This window comes from Saccostrea echinata, unplaced genomic scaffold (assembly GCF_033153115.1).
Source record: "Saccostrea echinata isolate AGI-Se365-2 ecotype Australia unplaced genomic scaffold, CSIRO_AGI_Sech_v1 ptg000009l, whole genome shotgun sequence".
Classification (NCBI taxonomy): Eukaryota; Metazoa; Mollusca; class Bivalvia; order Ostreida; family Ostreidae; genus Saccostrea; species Saccostrea echinata.
In genome coordinates, this window is record NW_026889758.1 from 7,149,286 (window position 1) to 7,171,313 (window position 22,028).

Consider the following 22,028-nt stretch of genomic DNA (forward strand, 5'->3'; position numbering starts at 1 on the left):
TCTTTTACACTGTTTGTATGTAAGCGAGTGTTGAATTTACCATTAGAAGAGGCATTTCATCTGCGTCACTTATAACTGCTGACCTCGTGCACTAGAACATCAACATGAAAGTGAATGTTGTTACTTTAACGATAAAATATTGATTATTTTTAGTAGAACTGAAAATGTGACAAAAATTTGGTACGAACAAACACGTACAGGAAGTTGACAAATAATTGGAATTTTTCTGAGTCCAAGGGGCATAACTCTATCAAAAATTGCTTGATCGTACCCAAAACGGACCTTGACCTATATATTTTTATGATAAATCTGTATACCAAATTTCATTTCAGTGTGTGCAACCTCTGCAAAGAAAATGAACGGAAACTATTGGTGGACCGACAGACAGACAGACAGACCAACAGATAGACAGCAGCAAAGCAATATGCCCTCAATTCTTCGGGGGGCATAATAAAATAATCCTTCCTGACCGAGACTAAAACTGCCAAAGTATCTCCAAATATGTTGTTGAATCACGTTTACAATGTTTTCTGTCTTCTCAACCACTCAACTATGATGTCGCACGCCACTGTGTTATGAAACGGGAAAATGAAAGAAAATGTAATTTAAACAGAAAATTCAATATTTTAAAGTTGGATATGGAATTTATTTTACTCATATGAGAAAGGATATTTTAATATTTTCACTTGTGCTTTGCATTCATGAAAATATAAAAAAAAAAAAAAACTCTCTATATATAAATGTGTACTTGGGGAATGTTTGCTTATGCATGCTAATATAGCAGAGGAGTTCCTGCATAAAGTGTATGTATATTAATTTTATCTCCTTCCTGCATCACTTCAGAATTGGTCTGTCTATTCTTTTCTGAATGATCAATAATTTTGTGGCACAGGTCTGCAATTTGTTTTTATACAGGAAACATCCGTGACCAACAGTTTAGGCAGTTTCTACATCTATACACAAATATTGAAGGTTATCAAACCACAAAACAATAATTCTTTCTTGTTTAATTAAATAGCCAAAAAAAGATGACAATGCCGGATGATAACAATAGTTAATAATTATTCACAACAGTAATAGTGCATGTTGCTTATATATAACCACATGCCAATCAATAAAATCTATTTAAAATACACAAAAACAAATATATCACAGCTTTCACTTGTGTGTAGCTTGTAGATAGCGCAGGAATATATATCCAGAAGCTTAAATGCTTCTCAAAAGGTAAAACACTGCTTATACCATGTATACAATACTAAGGTCAATATAACTACATATCTAGATGAAGGCATGGTAACAGTTAAATGCAAAATAACAAAATATGACAAAGAACTATAGTCATTGAATGAAAAGAGAAATGATACAACATCCGGAACAATGGGGAAGTGTACATGAGGAAATTTTTTTTTAAAAAAATTGGCAACTTTTTCTTTAATAATAACTTTATGTTTCATTTTGTTCCTTTTACTTGCAAATATCATTTGTTAACCAAATTTTCAACAATTTAGGATGTAACGTTAGACTACTTTTTTTTGCATCCATTTCATTTATAAATTAAACTATGTTATAATATTTATCATTATTAACCATCATATATGTTATATTTACCATTATTAATTTTTAAATTAACTTTTAAATTCATTATCTGTCAAAAAGTTAGCATTTTAAAAAAACTTTGCTGTATGATTGAAGAGGCATAACTCTGTATGTTAGCTACTCTAAATGACAAAATGTCACTCATACAAAGATACCAGGGTTGTTCCAAGATTTGAAATAGCAGGGGACTTAAACAAGTAGAAGAGGGTCTGGAGTTCCTCCCCTAAGAGGGGGTTGAGGAGTAATACCAGAATACTCGGAGGATTATGTCATTATAGACAGGGAAATTCCCTGTCCCCAAGGTCTTAGGGACAACCCTGATAAACAGAAAAACAGTCATTAAATTACATGTAACAAAACAGCTGCGCAGTTCAATGACACAAAAACTCAAAACCAGTGCAAAAAAAAAAAAAAACATTTATGATTCTCCTAAGCCATCTTAACCCTTGTTCCTTTAACATCAATTGAGCACTATTTGAGAATGATCTCATCACACAAATTGTTTCATAGTAATGTATTTAATTATATCTCAAGTTAGAAAAAAATATACTCTGAATTTAGTTTCTATTAATGATTTACACTCCTACACAGGCAAAAGTGGCTTACATAAATTTTATATGAAATTCACATGAATTTCATGTGAATTCTTTGCATGAGAAAGAGAAAAAAAAACAAGATGTGAAATTTATGTGAAAACTTAAAGCCTTTTTGACATAACTTTCATATGAATTTTACATGAAGAGCATATCGCATATATATCAAGCAAAGAAAACTTCACATGAAAGTTCTAAAAAAAAAAAAATTATGTGAATATCATACAAACTTATTCACATGATATTTGCATGAAAAAAATATTTAAAAATATTCATATAAATTTTACATGATCACATAATTTTCAAATAAAAGGATAATCACATGTATGTCATGTAAGCCACTTTTCCCTGTGTAATTCCAGTATATCTATCAGTTTATGTAAACATCAGAAACCATTTAATTTCAGAATGAAAAAAGTGTGTATGTAAATACAAAAGCACTATTTCTTTAGCATATGAAAAATGAAAGAGCTAATATTTACATGCAAGTGAATGTTCTCACGTACAAGTAATGTTCAATCACAAATTTTTGGATAATACATCATAACACGTATTCATAAATGTGGAAAGATCTGTCTCTCTCTCAAAGACATGAATTATAAAAGGGACATTTGAAAAACATTAAAGTGTGAGAGCCACAACCATCACCCTAATCCTTAAAATAGCTGCTCAGAAGATGATGGGCACACAGAACTCACATTCAATACAGAGGCTCATCCTGCTTACCTAATGTGTGGAGTATAACAATCTACGCCACATTGATTGAATGGAGAAAACAAGGTGAAAATCTAGTTATTACTATTAACTGATTCTAATATCTTTGAAACCAAACACCATGTATGCTTTAAATCTCTGAGTAAATGTACTTAATATTAACAATTTGATGTAAGTTTTACTTTAAAATAAAATACCATTATTTACATGTAAATACCAGTATTCCTACTTTCAGTAGAAACTATACATAACAGGTACCGGTAATGATCACTTACTACAAGTAACTTAAGCAAGCAGCTCTTAGTACAAGTGTAGTTTTTCTTCTTACTAAAACTTCCATATTCTGACTTGTGAAATAGTATTTTCAATATTAAATAGTAAAAAGCTTGTACAAAACCTGACCAGTAGATTTGTTTTCCTGTACCAAAAAATGACAACCTAACATTGACAAGCTTGTACTTTGGACGGACATTCTTTCTTAATTAATTTGATGGCAAAAAAGGGGGGATCCATTAAATAATTATGAATTCAACAATTGCAACAACTTAAAACTCAGGAAAATGAAAAGGAGTGAAAATACATTGGAAGAAAAATTTTCTACTATCTCCATCAAAGGACTTCAAATTCAAACAAGCAAAATTTGACTTTAAAAATCAACAATACATTTGCACATCTGAGCAAATGGCACCAATAAGAATAACCCCCCACCCCACCTCCCAAAATAATGAAAATAAAATAAAAATGACTACATATTACATGTACATAATATAAACAATAATGTCTGCTAAAAATGAACATAGGCACTGATAACTGTCACCTTATCTACTTGTAAACTCAGACTGTGGAAGCCAGTCCTGATCAATATCATAGGTATTGTATAAACATAAATAATAAATATAAGAATTCAGTTTTATAAACAACTGATCACTACATCAGAAATTGTAAAAAGAAAAAAAAAATGAAAATTTCTCATCAGTGGAAATAGTTGTAATGTATACATGTGTTAACTCCCGTAATAATTAAGACAGTGTCTTATTAAATTTAAGATGTAAAATTCAAGCAGTGACCTACCAATATGATAATTAAATAGCCAGGGCTTTAAAGGTAAAAATTAAAAAGAAAATATCTTTAATATTGACGCACAACCAATATCTATTAAAAGAAGAATCTTCACTAGAAACCCATGGTCAATCTCACATACGCTTATTGAATATGCATATGGAAGATTGACTGTGGTTTCCAACGATGAACAAGAATACAATTTTCATTATAATATTACCAGAAATATATTATATAAAGTAAATGTTTTATTATAATGGTCAATGAACCAAAGTCATAGCCTGTTATTTTTTAATTCTGAATAAAACTGTTGGATCATTTAAACCAAAAGAAGGGGAGGACCCAGTGATTTCAAAAGGAAGGAGAATGTTTAAAAGTCTGCAGGTTTAAAGTGTGTTCCTTTAGTTTACTTTTGTGACCATCCTTCAATATTACTGTATAGTACATGCTTGAGAAATATCACCGTGATGCCCTGCTGCCTTTGCAAAGCATATCGCTTGCATCCAGTCATTTTGAACATTTTCATTTTCTGCTTGAATGTAGAAGGTGCGACTGTTATCCTTGGGCTTTATCCTAAATGCATGTTCTTTCTTGTCTATATCAGTTTCCGAGATTTCAGCATTTGACAGAGGAATATTTTTTACTGCTGTCTACAACAGAAAAGAAAGTAAATACACTTTTAATGTCTCTAATTTCACCTACTCAAAACCTCTCTTCTATCTCTCCCTCCTCCTCACTCACTCTCCCCACACTCTCTCTCCACTCACACTCTCCCCACACTCTCAAATATTCTTCTGAAATATTTTTTTTTTTTTCAAATTTGCATTATTGAGAAAACATGTCACCTGAATGATACAAAAGTTCCACTGAGGTGCACCTTTGAAATCATGCATCCTGTGCAAAATTAATGTAAACATAATTTACACTTGATGCACACCAAAATATATGATCACTTAATCTAACAGTTTCATCATCTAACATATTATATATCGTGAAATCAAATTCAAGCTCCTATTTAAATGATCTATGGTAAAGTTCTATCAAATGTTTTTAAAAATAAGTTCTCACAAAAAACATAGGAAGTCCTACTGGAATAAAAAAACTTTATTCTTTAGGTATAAAGTCAACTTGTTACCTCACTGACTTGTAACCAGTCAACTCAAACCCTACAATTTATAACCAAAACAAGAAAATCAACTTGTATCCAAAACCCAGGTTATGAGCTGACTTGGTTTTTGAGGGGAGTAGTCAGATCTTATCCTACAGCCTTGGCAATTAAATTCGATCAATTAAGTTACACTAAATACATGTACTTTCTCTTTTGATATAAAAATAATTTTGAAGTTTTCAGCTCAAGTGAGCTAAAAATACTTGACAGTTTTTTTCACTAAACAGTTCTCATGAGTGTAAATTCATTGTTAGTGTCAGATTAGAAATGATTGTAATTCTGCTTTCTTCAAAGTATTTGGTCATTGAGACAAATATTGAAATTCAATATAATAAATTATATGTGTGTCCTACTGTTCACTTTTTTTTTTTTTCAAATTTGCACAATTCAAATCACAGAATTTTTTAAAATTATTAAGGATAACAATGTGAAACCTTTTCATTCACATCAATAAAGTAAGCAGAACATTATATTTTTGTAATTAAAACAGAGAAATCAGATACACCAACAGGTGACCCAGGGTTGGCCATATCTCCCAGATTTTGCCAAATTCTGATCATTTACTGCTTCAATTTGCCTAGTTTGCTTTTATTAAATCAATACAATAATATAGTTTTAAAACTTTAAAAATCATATACCTATATATAGTAAAATAAATATTAACAGTTATGTCTCTGATCTTCCATTGCACTCACTATTAAAGCGAGACTCAGTGCAGAGATCTCAATAGACCTACATGTAAGAACAAAGAAAATTCGAATTAAAATCTGTGTATTCTAGCTTCAAGCAAATTTTTCTGTGAAACCTTCCCAGAATTCTTTCACTACCAGGATTCCATGCGATAATGGCAAATATTAAACAATCCCCCATTTATCATAGCTCACTTCGTGTAGAGAGCTTGAAGGAAACAAAAAATTATTACATCTACTTTACAATGCCTTTTGTTAAAAACTGCAAAAGGCCTATTTAGACTCAGTTACAGAAACTTACATACGACATCATACATACATACAGCATCAGGGATGGGGTCAATTACATAGGAAAGTAATTAATTAAATTACAATTACTTGCCCAAAACCTTCAATTAAATTACCATTACCATTACAAGGATTTTGAAATGTAATTAATTAAATTACAATTTTAAAATTGAAATTTTAAAATATTGTGTCCCCTAACCTACATCTATCAGGTTTAAAGATTTTTCTGCCACAATAAAGATATTTTACACTGGGGCATTTGTGACAGGAATAAATACTGACTAATAAAGCAAGTTTCAGGGCTTAATTGACCCTTTTTCGTACAGGGTCCTGTACCCTTCTAATTGTGAATTTTTAATTGAAAAAGTGGCAAAATTGCGAAATGTTGTTGACATATTTATTTGTTGATTAAAGAGTTAAATAATGGACTTGTTCCCCATACACACATGATATATATCTTTAAAAATGATTAAAATTTCAAAACATGTTATTTCTCTATATAAACAGCATCAAAAAATTTAATTTGGTCATTCTTTGGGAAATGTTACCTGATTTTTTGAGAAAAAAAGAGCCAATTTTCAACTGGGACACAGTTTTCTTACAGGACCTGGATGCTGTTTTCCATTAGGCCTAATTCATGTGTCTGTTTTTAAGCTTTTTGATATACATGTGTATTTATACAAAACAATGGATGCGTTTTGCCTTGTTTCCTGCTTTTTTCATCATCCTAAGCTATACATCTCAAAATGTTATAGTATTTGACATATTGTGTGTTAAACTACTGTCTTCCTACAATTTTTTATTAAAATAGAAAAATTAGTGTTATAACACCAAATCATATATTTTAAAAAAGATTTGTTGGAAGACTTAGTCAATGTATATGTATAAAACTAGTAATAGGTAAAGTCAAAATGTGTGTAAAATCTCTATTTAAGTTAAGTGTCAATATGTACATAACCCTAGGGCACTAATTAGCACCTGTTAATCACTTCTTACACAAGCTGTAGGTATGGCAAACAAAGGATTAGAAGCCATTAGACTAGAAATTTTAAGTGTAAATTCATAAACAGCTTAATTGAAATTATTAATTTTATTAAATATATTTATAAACAAGGAGATAAATAATATTGAAAAGTTTTGAAGAAAATGCATTTTTAAGAGGAAACAGCATTTCACTAAATTAAAGAAAAAATATATAATATTTTTTAATATATTATAGAACATTTTGTCCAAAAAATCAGTTAACCTTTCTTGAATAAAGTGCTTGTTATTTGAAAAAAAGGGGAGGGGGCTATTTCTCATTTATTAAACACCAGTGTAATTGAATGTAATTGAAAAGTAATTGTGAATTTTATGCTTTTCTCAAAAGTAATTAATTAAATTACAATTACATGTAATTGAAAATTGGGCCAATTACACATTACTTTCATTCATACTTTATTTCCACTTTGCAGTGATTAATGAATACTGTACAAAATGCACAAAAAAAGAATATCGTATATATAACATATAACTACATGAATTGAAATTCGTACACATACAAAGGTGAATTGCATGTAAACATATATATAGAAAAAAGAAATATTTACAAAGTTTGAGACCAAAAAATAGTGGTCATTACCTTACTTCATACACTATGTCCTTGCGAGTTATCAACAAAAAAAAAAAAAGGAAAACTATAGATGAACATTAGGAAAACAGAAAGATATAAAGGAGTGGGAAGCATCCCTCACTGACAGATTTGCAGTATGGAAAGATTGCGCTTATAGAGAGCACAAGAATCAGCAATGAGACGAAAGTTATGTAGCTGGAAGTTTCGGAGGTGGAAGGCGGATAGAATGGTGTTCGGCTTACGGCCTAGAAGAATCAAGTACAGCTCATCATCTGTAAGGGCACACAGTTCAGCACACAAGTTGATGTCAAAGTAGTTAACTACATCCTCCCACCACTGATTGCGTATATCATATGTGATACGACAAGTACACGACGCATGGTTAAAGAGATCAACATAAAGAGTTCCACAAAGGGGACAAATTTCTGTAGTTTCTCGAGGAGATTCGGAGACTAATTTGCAAATGAATTTGCATAACGAAATCTCATAACAGTTTTTGGGTAGTCGCCAGAATAAAGCCGGATTTCCATCCTGAAATACTTTCCGGAAACGGATGAATCCTGGATCACCTGAAATACGTGTGTCTCTCCGGAGCTTATTCTATCGAAAAGTCGCAGATCTCACAATTTGTTTCCAGGCTGACTTTGATGGAAATGAACCGAGCGAAAGCCACTCTCTCACATATTCGCAAAGGTTATAAATGCATAAAAGACTCAAAATATCAGGAATAAAACCTAGCTGCTTATGGGCGATCCCCTCCAAGTAAGAAAACAGCCTGGTTAAGAAGATTTTCTTAGACAGAGTTTTGTATTCCAGGCGACACAGACGGCCAAAAAATAGTAGTTTCCTTGTATCAATCCCTGCTTGTATTGGAAGAACTTCAAAAAGGTTTTCACAAATGTCAGACCTTGTTCTGGTAGGTAGATTCTGGGCGTTTTTGACCACTAAATGTTGGAAGACATTCAAGTGATGTAAATCATTTGAGGACATGTTATTCCATAATTCACATCCGTAGAGTACCGATGGTAAGACAACTGATTTGTAGAGATGAGAAAGTGTTAAAGGGTTCAGGTACTGAGATCCAATATCATTAAGGGCGAAATACGAGTTTTTACCCTTTGGACATGCAGAAATTATCCTATCTGAAAGATTGTACTTATCATTGATAAGAATACCGAGATGATTGCAGTTGTCCAGACAAGGAATGGTTTCGTTTCCCAATAACCATACATAGTCGAAGTCTACTCTGACATTTTTTGTGCCGAATCTCAGAATGCAGGATTTTTGGGCATTGAACGTAAATCGCCATCTCCTGGAATATTCGAATGAAATGTTCAGCATTGTTTGAAGGGATGCAGGTGAAAGTCCTATGCATGCTAGATCATCTGCCAGTGAGGGACAGCTACATGAAATATTAAGAATGCCTGAGTAGTTGGATGATTGTTCTAGAATATTAATCAAATTGTTAATGTACACAAGATACAAGAATGTAGAAAGAACACCGCCTTGTCTGACACCCTGCTGGACAGGAAACCACCTGGACTGAGATTGATTAACTATAATAGCACTTGATGTATCAATGTGACAGTCCTTTAGTATAGACCAAAGTTTTCCTGTTACACCAAGTTCATACAATTTCAATAAAAGAGCATGTCTCCATACAGTATCAAATGCCTTTGTACTATCCAAAAAACTAACATAAACATTGCTACCCTGTTCTAAATTATGAAAAATAGTTTCATGTAAGTTGAAGGATGCCGTCAGACAACCTAGCTTCTGTTGAAAACCTTGCTGTTGGGGATTTGGGAATGATTTATTAATTAACACATGTTCAGAAATGCGGGTATGAATGATACTTTCAAAAATCTTTAAAAAGCATGACAATAAAGCGACTGGTCTGTAGCTATTGCACGAAGTTTTAGATTTATCCCCTCCCTTGTATAGCGGCACAATGAATCCCCGTTTCCTTGCACAAGGTATCACCCCATGCAACACAATAGCATTAAACATTTTTACAGTACATGCAAGGGCACATTCGCCACTGAAAATAATGTGCTCATATGTAACTCTATCAGCACCGGGTGCTTTTCTGTATTTCAGCTTGCGAATGATGGGTGTTAACTCGGTTACAGTAATTTGGCCACCGGGAATTTGCCGCTATAATGATCACACAGCTTTTCAATGTCTGCATACTTCTCTTCAATTTGGCGATGGAAGTCTTGGTCAAATGATGAATCATCAGAAGGAGTATAAATATTTTGAAAGTGCATTGCACAGGCTTCAGCAACTCCAGAAAGATTGCTATAGGTAACTCCGTTTTCTCCGTGAATTTCAGGATAGGTACGGGAAGATCTGCGTTTCTGTCCTTTTACCAACTTCTGAAATAGGCGAATATCGCAGTCGGCTGCTTCTTCAAGATCACGGTATACGCCACTCATATAGCGCTCGTTTTCTGTATCTAGTGCATTTCTGAACTGTCTTTTGGCTCTTTTGTAGTTTCGATAAGTTTCATAAACCATACCCCTAGGTCTCCCTTCATCAATCCAGAGACGCCGCATTTTTCTTTCTAAACACATGGGATTTTTTTACCTCTTTGGTCCATCCCGGTCTTGTATGTGGGTTAAAACCAGCTTGGGGTATATTGCGCTCAGCAGAGTTTATCAGAATTGAACACAAATCAAAGTAAAAGTTGTTAATGTCGGTGATAGACTGGATATCACGCTTGCGTATATCCTGAAGATCTTGCTGCATATATGACCTATAAGACTCAATAGCAACAGACGTAGCTTTATGCCATGCCGCTACTTTAAAGTTAGAGTGTATGAGATAGTGGTGTGAGCACTTGAAGCTTAGTTCAGCAAGAACTGGTAAATGGTCTGAGGTGCTACAGATTTTACCTTCCTCAAAAATTTTATAAGACACTCATTTATCCATAAAGGATTTGTTGAAGAAAATGTAATCTAACATTGTACACTTTTGAATGAATGTAAATTGTTCACCTTCTATACTGAAATCTGACCCTGGTAAGCAGAGGTCACATCTCTGAACAAAATTGGAAAGGATCTGAGACTTAACAGGGTTTGTGTTGAGGGGGCGGCTAATACAACTACTATTTAAATCACCTGCAATCACAACAATGCCATATGAACTATAATAATTGTACAGACTTTCAACCACATTGAGTTCATGCCTATATAAATTACATCGAAATTTGTAATTAATTACTGTCAATTACCATTACACATTACCATTACCCCATCCGTGTACAGCATGCATGTAAAGGTTTTTTATGGTATACAACTGCACTTGCCCCAATATAGATAGAACATTCTATCGTTAAAATGATTTTGTCCTATGGACCCAGTTTAGCGCACAGGTACTTGTGGACAGGACCCCCCCCCCCCCCCCGATCGATATTCAACCCCAGGGCTTGTTGGACATTTTTTTCACAAATCATATTTATTGCACTTATTCAGCATGTGTACAGTACCATAGGAAAAAATCGTGAAAACCCCAAAATAATCGTTCCACACAAAAAATACCCCACTTTACATTATAAGTAAGTATAGAAAACGTAAAATTTTGAGGACTGATAGTTTGTAAAATAATTTTTGACAGTCAAATAATTCTAATCCATTTCTTCTAGTCAATTTGCAAATAAAATTCGTAAATTACATGTAGGGGTGGGACGATACACAGATCTTGCGATACGATACGTATCTCGATACATATAGCACGATACGATACGTATCTCGATATTATGATAAATTATAAAACTATTTAAAAAACTTAGTATTTGTTTTTATTTTTTGTCTTGACAATAAATCAACAAATCATTCTATATCAAATCATATCTGATATTTGAAATTAATACTTGAAGTTCATCAATTTCATTGACTAAATATTTACAAAAACAAAATTATTTGTACGTATTGCCAAATGTCCATAAACAACTTGTTTATAAATAGTTGGGTAGTTCATCAAGAACACTGACTAAAAATTCATTAAAAAGAAAAACATCACATTTACATTATTATTAATTGCTGAAAGTCTGCAACCAAGCTGAGTTTACAAAAAAAAATATTAATCCACAATTTGTTTCAAAATTTCAAATTCTTGAAATTAGAAAATCCATGCTTTGTTATGAGCTGTTCGAGCCAGATGGACTAACAATTAATAATATCAACTGTTGTGGAAACGATACTTTCTGTATATCACACGTTTTACCGGCTTTACATACGGAACTTTTCTTGTCCCATCTTCCGAGGATACTTAAAAGTGAAAATGTTTTATCCGTTATCTCCGACTTGTAAGTTCTAAAGCGTGTTGTCAATATCAATATCATCTCTTCGCTTCGTACAAGCCGCCATTTTTCAAGGACGAGTACTTTCATTTTCAATTTTTGGATAGGTTGTTTGTGAATCGTTTCGTACCGATATTTTAAGGCATGTATCGTAAACCGTATCTTAGCAGAAAATATCGATATGTATCGGTGTATCGGTATATCGTCCCACCCCTAATTACATGACTAGATTACATAAAAGAAAGCATAAAACAACGTAGAATTTTCCTTCTATCAAAATGTATCGTACCGAAAATAACCGTACCGAGACAAAATTATACAACAGGGTTCTCACTAGGATTTTGCTAACTTGAGTCCCAGGACTCAAGATTTCTGACAAGGTTGCGTCCCAGCTAAATTTGATGCGTCCCAGAAAAATTATGTTGAGTCCCAACTGAATTATTGCAGTATCCTTCCATCCAAACATCAAAAAAAATCTTTCATTTTTTAACAGTTTGTTTACGAAAATATTAACATATTCAAATATGTGAACTGGTGATGCATCCAAGCCATATTCTAAACTACACATGTAATCAATTGCCATAAAAATAAACTTGGTGTTTATAAATCTAAAATTAACTGTTGCATAATCAATTAGTATCCAAAAGTTGACTGTATACTGTATACAATCACAGGTGTCATGTTCAATTAGGCCTAACTAATCCTGTCGGTTGTCTGCACTAGGTGAAATTCACGAGATAATCAAGCTGCATTGTGTATACAAGCAGTAATTGTGTTTAAATAAAAACAGCTATCATGGCTATCGGAGTTTGGCATGCGACACGTTTATGACTATGGACTAATAAACATGACATATCTTATAATCAATCCCTGTTTTAAAAAAAATAGAAATAGGTACAAGAAAAGTTGTTTCTAGGATAAACTTTATGATAGTTACAGGAAGGTTTCGATTAAATATTTCTTTGACAAATCCTATCATCTGAAATCTCCGGTTTTCGAAAGCATCCGAATTTTCTCGCTGACGAGGACGCATCAACTCATGAGTCCGCGGACGTATCGTTTTTAAGAACCTTGCGTCCCAAATAATTTTGCTGCATCTAGGACACAGATTCTTGCGTTAATGAGAACCCTGATACAATTTGTATTGAACCGTGAAGGAGGTGTATCGTTTCAACCCAATATAGAAAATAAAAACGCTTGTGTACAAAATGGCTTTCACTTTTTAAGCACACAAAAGAAATAAACCTTTCTGTAGGAGTTGACTTTCAGGTTTTGTATACAGCTTGACTTCTTGTGTATGAGTAGATCTGTGTAGGAGTCGATTTGTGTAAGAAGTGACTGTAAATTTGTATAATGGATATCGACTTCAAACAGCAATCACTCTTACAGTTACACTGTCGAACATATGATAACTGAATTTAACAAAATATAACGCCAATTTCTTTTTAACAACAAAAATTCATTTAGGCAATATCATATCTTGTGATTCTACAACAAGTTGCACAATATTATTATTCACCTCAGGTGTGTTTCCATAGAGCAAATCCGAATTTCTCAGAACGAACCACTGTTTCTTCCACTTTCTTGATAATTTTGTTCTCTTCCACAAATAACCTTTCAATTCAACATGAGTGTGGTTCTCGTCGTTATGACTACTAGATGTATTTAAACTATTCGTTCGGCTACTTGATGGTTCCGACTCTGCCATTTTTCTAAATTTTTGCTTTGATCATAAAGTAGTCGTAAGTTCAAAATGTTTGTCGTAAATCAAAATATAACATTTTTTTATCATTTTGGGGAAATGGCTAATAAATACCAAGTGCAAAAGTTATTTCTGAATAAAGTGGGTAAAAAATTCACTATTTCAAATTTTCAAAATATTGTTCAAATGAAAGAATCTTCCATTTTACGACTTTCATATGTGAACGTCAAGGTCACGTGACATATAAGCGGTGTAGTGTCAAATTCATGCTCACGTTTAAATATCTTTTATTTTATGTTAATTTCACACAAGTATTGTTTGAGATGAAATGATGAATAAAACTAAATGTTGAAACAAAAAATCTTTCTTCATCTAATCTATGAAAATGTGACTCCACTGCACACAGTTACAGTTTTGAACGCGAAAATCCGGAGCAATTTTTGATGGACTCCGCACCTCATCATATCCGGAAGCCATCGCCTGAATTTTTTTTAGACGGGCGAGTTGACATCGGTCTTCACTAAAAAACTGTACACATGGCATAATGGAAGAAATTGGTGGGAAGAGAAGCTTTTCTTTTCAAATGCAAATAGGTCTGACAAGGGATCAGATCAACATTGATGGTGAATTAACGTTAGCGAGTTTACAAGAGATAGCTTGTTCGTTTGTAGACAGAAAGGTGAGACTGTCAGCTGTTTGATTCTTAACTCAAATTTTGTGTCAGATCTACACATATGAACACATTTGTTTTATTTCGTTTATTTTTTCTCTGTTTGGGTGTACGCAATCGTGAGGTCTTTACCCACTCGGTGTATACATATGTATAGTGAATATACGTGTATGCTAGATCTTCGAAGTGAATCAAATAGTGCAGTGTACAGTGGCGTATTTATTTTTTTATTTTTTTTTCATTTAATTGATGGCTGGTAACAGGTTATTTATTGCATTACAATAGAGTGTCTATTTTCATGCCGTAATATCAGGGTAAGATTTCGCATTTCAGTATGTTAGAATAATCTAACTGTGTCTCGGTACAAGCCCTCACCACAGTTAGAATACGTCCCATATACTTGCAGTGTAGCACATCGGAGTGGATCCACTCCAAAATGATTTTGAAGAATACAAAAGGAGTTGCACTGAAAATAACTACCAAATTAATCATAACAAACGAAAATTCAACTCATTTTCTCATTGTTCTATTTTTTTCCTCGCTTCAAATTTAACACATTGTTGACATTCGGAACTCTCTTGATTGTTCATAGAATATGCACAGAGTACGAGTTATCGCCCGTGTTTATTTTGCAACAATAACGAATTCTATCGTTAAACCGGGTCGGTCTGTAGGACAATATCATTTTAACGATAGAACGTTCTATCTAGTATTAACATTCTTCTGAATCAGATGAAATTCATCAGAGTGCATAACTCCACAGAATAAATATACTTAAACAATGCAGGGACCTATATACTAAGTGTTAGTATATAGGTACCTGAACAATGTTTCCTAAAAATGCTCTTTACTCCACTGGTTAATGCATATTTTGGCACATTGAGAAAATTATTAGTGATTCAGAGTTCTCATTTACTCAAGAACCTGCATACTAGATGCAGCAAAATTATTTGGGATGCAAGGTTCTTGAAAATGATGCGTCCGGAGACTCATGAGTGGACACGTCCTCGTTAGAAAGAAAATTCCGGTGTCTTCGAAATTTGAACACCAAGTTAATTTTGATGGCAGTAAATTGTGCGTGTATTTTAGAATATGGCTTGAATGCATTATCATTAACTATATATTTGAATATTTTAAAATATCGCATACATTAGACGTCTGTTAGAATAAAGATTTTTTTTTTGTTTGGTTAGAAGGATACTACAATAATTTAATTCAATTGGGACTCAATATAATTTTTCTGGGATGCATCAAATTTAACTTGGACTCACCTTGAGTGAGTTACAGATCAAGTATGCATTTCGTTCCGCCTCAATGATTTTTGACGGAATTATGACCTTTTCAGTTTTTCGGGGTTTTCCGCAATTTTTTCCTAAATGCTTGCAGATATTTAGCTGATTTTTGGTATGTGGCGTTACCTTGATGAGTTATAGATCAAGTTTGCATTTCGTCCCGCTTCATTGATTTTTGACGGAATTATGGCATTTTCAATTTTTAGTGGGAACCAGATTACACTTGCCGGTAGGGGACTAGTATTGCTAATGCAATACTCTCAGAATGCTTGTTTTTCTTGTATTTTGGGGATAGGACCAGGCCAACAATAAAAAATTATTTGTTTGATGTACTCAAATGGACCCATCTGAATTAGCTCTACCTGATCAGTTTTTTTCAGTACTTTAAATTCTTTATGTTTCTGGAAAAATACAGATTGTCCATATCATTTTTAAATTTAAGGTTTATTATTTTCTTAAGACCCTTTTTAGATTGAAAGTAGCAAAAAATATAACATCTGTCTAGTTGTCAGGAGTATAATGAAAACGTCAGTAAATTTCAAAGTCTGTATTATTTTTTGTTATGATGTTTATCAGTGTGTTAGATAAATAAAAAAAAAAACCTACCCATCTTGAAAAATGTGAGTTGGAGTACATCAAACAAAAACATTTTAATGATGGCACAACTTGTATCCTATCATGTGTCATGTTATAAAGGAACTAAAGTTTAGCCATAATATATCACACGCAATAATTTCCCTGTAACAGTAGATCAAGGTAAAGTTTATCACAAGAAGGGACGAGTACATTTTAGGGTTTAGTTAAAGTTCCGTACAGTATGGCTGAAAATCACAAATGCATTATTTTTTAACCTACATAAAGTATTTTTTTTATCCATATATGACTGTACAACTTCCCCTATTTTTATTTTGAATTGAGACACATTTAAAAACAAAACACACATACACACATGCACACATCTTTTGCCTGACTTGTTCAATCTTTGCCAAGCTTTATTTATCTTTTCCATTTATATAATTATGCAAATCTTTCATTTGGGCTTGATTATTAGAGTCTATGCTTACAAAGAAATCAGCGTTTATTTTCAAAAACAAATTTACTTGCATATGTATGAAAGTATGACATGTAAAGAAAGTAAAATTAGATGATTGTTTACAAGAATGGGATTGTGGAGAGTCCTCTATAGATTAACTGATTCCCTTCCATAAACTTCACATTTAACCAGAGGTTTGAATACCTGTTTTGAAGTACACATGTATTTTATTTCCTTGATGCACAATGAAGCATTTGTATAATACATGCTTTTCAAGTAACAATAAAGTAAAAAAAAAAAACAAAACAAAAGTTCAAAGAACAGAACCCAGAATGTGAGAATACTGTATTTCCTTTTATTTGGTAGTTGTTTTTTTTTTTTTTGGGGGGGGGGGGGGTGTAAAAGACGAAATTGAAGTATGTGCAAAGCTCTGTGTAATTGCATGAATTATTTTGCATGTTATTAAACTGACTAATGGTGTATGTTAATGTTCCCTTATGTATGCTTGTTTGAAGGTGAATGGCATAAATGGAGTATCACCATGCATGCTGCAGCTTTCTAAGGTATTGTATTCTGTGATTATGGTTTGAGAGTCTTTTGTGGCTATTATGCATGCTGTCTTCTTGAGATAACTTGTGCAGAGATATGTATACTTAACATTCCCCACCTCAATTACACCTGAACAATCTTTTTACAAAAAAAAACCCTTTCTATAGTACATCGTACTGATTCTTGATCTAGCAGAAATATTATCCTTTTTAGGTCATCTAAGTCACTCAGGTGACCTATTGCTATCTGTTTTTGTCCTTCGTCGCTTGTCGTCTGTAGGTCATAAACTTTTGAATGTTTTCAACTTCTTATAAACCGCAGAACCAATTTTGATGTAGAGCATCTATCGTCAAGGGGGACAAAAATTTTGAATTTTATGGTCCCTGCCCTCCTGGTGCCTGAGGGAATGCAATTTTCAAAAATTATAAAAAGCAATGAGTCCTTTACCAAAATTGTGAAATTCATGGCCCCAGGGATAGGGATTCTCGAGTTACATGGAGCTCTATTAATCATACAGTAAAAATGCATTGATTTTTTGAAAATCTGCTGCTCTCCCCCTGTATGTTTAACATGATTATGATGAGCAAACTTGTGTGCCTCTTCCAAATTGTGAAATTTATGGCGTATGGGTCGGGGCTCTGGTGTTGGGGTGGGTCTCTATTAATTATGATGAAAATGCATTAATGCTTTGAAAATTTTCTTCTCTGCTCCTGAAAATGCATGTAAATTATATGCATAGTTATGATGAGCAAGGGTGCCTCTTCTAAAATTGTAAAACTCATGGCCCATGGATCAGGGGTTCTGGTGTTAGGACAGGGCTCTATTGATTATATATGCCTATTCACATGTAGAGCGTTTAATTCGAATGAAACGTAAATTACTGCAAATTAAATTGGAACTTTTACACGGAGAATTTAATATGAATTAGTTTAATTCGAATTGATTTACTGTGTTTCAAATTTCTTCGCATTAGCTCTGCCCAAACGCTAAGCAAAGCTAATTCTAATTAAATTGTGATGCTTGCATAATGGCAAAATTAGGTCACATGTAACATGGGTAGTCAAATATGGGTACTTGTGCTGTTTTTGAGTGAAAAACAGAAAAAATCTCTTTATCTCTCTTAATCTCCCAAAAAGTGTGTACAGACACTATGACATTATGTGAAATGGATCTGCTATGCATAAGGTTTGCAATTGCAAATGACGTCATAATAGCCTTACTGTAGAAATAAAATTTTAATGCGAATTAGTTTTCTTTGCCTTAACTGCCATGTGAATGCAATTTAATTTGAATTAGTTTAAGTCCCATTATTTAGCTTTGTATTAATGACATATACTGGGAGTTAAATTTTTAATGCACATTCATGTAAACAGGGCATAAGTGAAAATGCATATTTCTCTGAAAATCTTCTACTCTGCCCCTGAGTATTAAGCAAGCATAAGTACATGGTTATGATGAGCAAGAGTGCCTCTTCTAAAATTATAAATTTCATGGCCCTTTGGTCAGGTATGAGAGCAGGTGGTATGAGAGCAGGGCTCTGTTTATATATTTATTTATATTTAAAATGCATTAATTCTTTAAAAAATCTTGTCTGCTCCTAGGTACATGTGTATTTAGCATATGAACTAAGTTATGATGAGCAAGGGAGCCACTTCAAAAATTGTGAAATTCATGGCATTTGAATTAGAGATTCTGGTGTAAGGCTATATAGATAGTGAAAATGCATTATATCTTTTAAATTTTATACCCCTTGGTACTTAAAGCAAACATAGTAAGTGCATGGTTGTGAATTTCATGGCCCCTGGGTCAGGTGTTCTGGTTTTAGGATGGGGCTTTATTTATAAAGTGAAAATGCATTAACTCTGTGAAAATCTTCTTCTCTGCTCCTAGGTTCATGTATTTAGCAGATTAACTAAGTGCATAGTTATGATGAGCAAGGGTGCCTCCTACAAATTGTGAAATTCATGGCCCCTGGGTCAGGGGCCCTGGTGTTATAATGGTACTCTTACTAATTGTATTGATTTTACAGAGAAAATGCATTAATGTTTTGAAAATCCTCTGTGCTCCTGAGCATCTAGGAGGGAAACAGAGTGCAAAGTTTTAATAAACAAGGGTAGTTTTACCAGATTTGTGAAATTCTGGACCACTGGGTCAAGTGTTCTGGTGCTGGGCAGGGCCCAATTGATTTTGTAGTGAAATTTTTACTCAACTAATAGAAGTTATTCCCCTTTGCTATTCACCTATGATAATTAATCATTGTAAATAATGTATCTGATAGCTCAGATAAATAAAGGAATATACAATAATTTTTAAAGTATAATATAAAAAGTATTTCATAATTTTTGAACAAGTTAGCATAAATTTGATTTATCACTTGTTTTATTTTAATATTTTTACTTTTATGGATCCTTTACAGTGTTGTATTATACTCAGGTGACTGTTAAGGCCCTTGGGTTTTTGGTTTATAAAATATGTTCAGTTGTCAATATGTGATTTGTTTCAGAAGATAAAGGAGGCCTTTGATATGCAACACTGTCTGGTAATAATTTAGTCCACGAATAATAATAATAATAAATTGGAATTTTTGTGTGGATTACAAAGTATGCAGTATTCAACTGCTTTTTTCTACTTTTACAAAGTTAATGAATATTCAATTTAGATAACCGATTTAAGATGCATGTGATGATCTTTTCTAGTTACTGTAATGGTTGTAAAGTAAGAATCAGACAAATAGCACAACTTAGTATATAGTATCTGTTCAATACACATATTGTATTTGTGACATTTTCAATGAATATATATCTCTTCCATCATGGTCAGTGTATGAGTTGTTAAAAACGATTTAACCATAAGATTCCTATCTTATGAGCAATACATTTCTCTAACCTCAGTAAATGCATCATACATCAGTTTCTTATGGTAACAGTTTTGACTTTTATACCCCTGAATTAACACTCTTACTTTTATTTTACACTGGAAACTCCAAGTTTCATATTGTTGACTCGGGGGAGATACACTAAGATAATATGTACTTGGATTTACTGGTATTTTGTAAGAATTGAGTGTCTTTTTGCTGTAGATAATAGGCTTAGACTTATTTAATTGAACATTGGTGAAGGTCCTATGATGCTCTTATTCAGTTTTCAGTGGTGCTAAATCTTCTTTTACAAGTTAAAAGCATTATATCAGACCTACATTTGAAAAACTATATTGTATGAATGTCACCGGGTTCACTGGTGCGTGAAAGTCAGTCAACATATCGGGTCTCAATAGCTCAGTGGTTAGAGCTCTGGTACAGTTTGTCAGAGGCCCTGGGTTCCAGTTGAGACTTGATTTTTCATCACCTGTAACATGTGGTGCCCAACATAAAAATACCCACAATTCCCTAGGACCATGTCTTACAGCATTTCCTTAACTCCTAGAATTCGAGGACAAATTTCTACAAAGAGGGGGGATATGTCACCGGGTTCACAGGCGCATGAAAGTCAGTCAATATATTGGGTTTCAATAGCTCAGTGGTTAGAGCACTGGCACGGTACGCCAGAGGCCCTGGGTTCGAGTCCTGGTTGAGACTTGATAATTCACCACCTGTGACATGAATAAAAGTTTTATGATAGTACAGCTGAAATTTTTAACTCAGAGCCTCTCAGTATGAAATGTATAAGCTTCCTCAATAGTTTACTAAAATGGAAGCTAGACTATACCATGCTTTAAACATTTTCTCTGTCAATTGAGAAGAATATCAACAACTGGCTAGAATTTAAATTTTATTTTTAATCTTTGCAGGCTATTTTCTGACAATTTTATGAAATTTACAAAAGATTATTTTGCGAAGGGAAATTACAAGGATGTTTAAAATTAGGGCTGGGTATCGTGACTAATAAATTGTATTGAGATGTATTGCAATATTAAATTTTGTATTGTAATATATCACAATATTGAGTTATATTCATTTTCGCTCTATTTTTTGTCTTATATGAAAACACAAATGCTAATATCATGTTATATGGAGGTGATATCAGCATTGCCTAGCTGGTTGGTGCCATCGCATGTGGCTATCAGACTTTGTTGGGCCATTTTAAATAGCCTTGTTGCAAAAGTCAGATACAGCCTTAACTTGATGTCGTTTGATGTAGCAGCTGTTCTCTTTTTGTTTCGTATCAATTCTGCGTCTTTTGCTGCCATATTTTACTTGTACAAGGGCAAGTAGCTCTTTTTGTAACATTATTTAGAATATCGACCCCGAACGGGTACTGTATACAGGGTTATTTTTGCCCCGTGTTATTTTCACCCTTTAGCAAGTGCAAACAATATTGCCCCATTTTAAATTCGTCCAGTCACAGTTCTGTTTGAGGAATTCTACTGCTTTCTTGGAATTCACCCCATTTTAAATTCACATACCTGTGAGTAGTACAAAAGGGGCAAAAATAAAATGGGGGAAAATTTCCCTGTATACAGTATTCACAAAAAAAAAATAATACCACTGTACATATTGTGAACAATGAAAATGGGGTTAACAGGCAAACTGGTATTGCACAGTATTTTTTAAAATATAAATAACTTTTTTGTCCCCTGCATCTTTCTATTGCAAAAACTTAAACTTGGGTCATAACTTTTGAATGGGAAAAATAGGGATTTTATATTTAGAATGTGCATTACCTGTGACAAGGACTTTCCAAACATTTTATGATTTTTACCTCATGACTTTGAAATTTAAGTTTGACCTTTAATAGCTATAGATTTCACACTTGAGAGGATAG

The 22,028-nt window shown here is 33.2% G+C and overlaps 2 protein-coding genes across 3 annotated transcripts in view; one reads left to right on the forward strand and one right to left on the reverse strand.

Annotated features, from left to right (window-relative positions):
* Nucleotides 1-991: 991 nt before the first annotated feature.
* Nucleotides 992-13,747, reverse strand: LOC133181689 (interactor protein for cytohesin exchange factors 1-like). The gene is made up of 2 exons (XM_061316249.1): nt 13,542-13,747; nt 992-4,612 (listed from the first exon to the last, which is right to left on the reverse strand). The coding sequence occupies exons 1-2, from the start codon at nt 13,728-13,730 to the stop codon at nt 4,394-4,396; spliced, it is 408 nt and encodes a 135-aa protein (XP_061172233.1). The 5' UTR covers nt 13,731-13,747; the 3' UTR covers nt 992-4,393.
* A 422-nt stretch (nt 13,748-14,169) lies between these two features.
* LOC133181705 (serine/threonine-protein kinase D3-like) overlaps nt 14,170-22,028 on the forward strand; it is a 56,854-nt gene continuing 48,995 nt past the window's right edge. For both annotated transcript variants that reach the window (XM_061316263.1, XM_061316264.1), the window contains exon 1: nt 14,170-14,403. In XM_061316263.1, the coding sequence (XP_061172247.1) occupies nt 14,269-14,403 (135 nt within the window). In that variant the 5' untranslated portion in view covers nt 14,170-14,268. The remainder of the gene's footprint in view (nt 14,404-22,028) is intronic.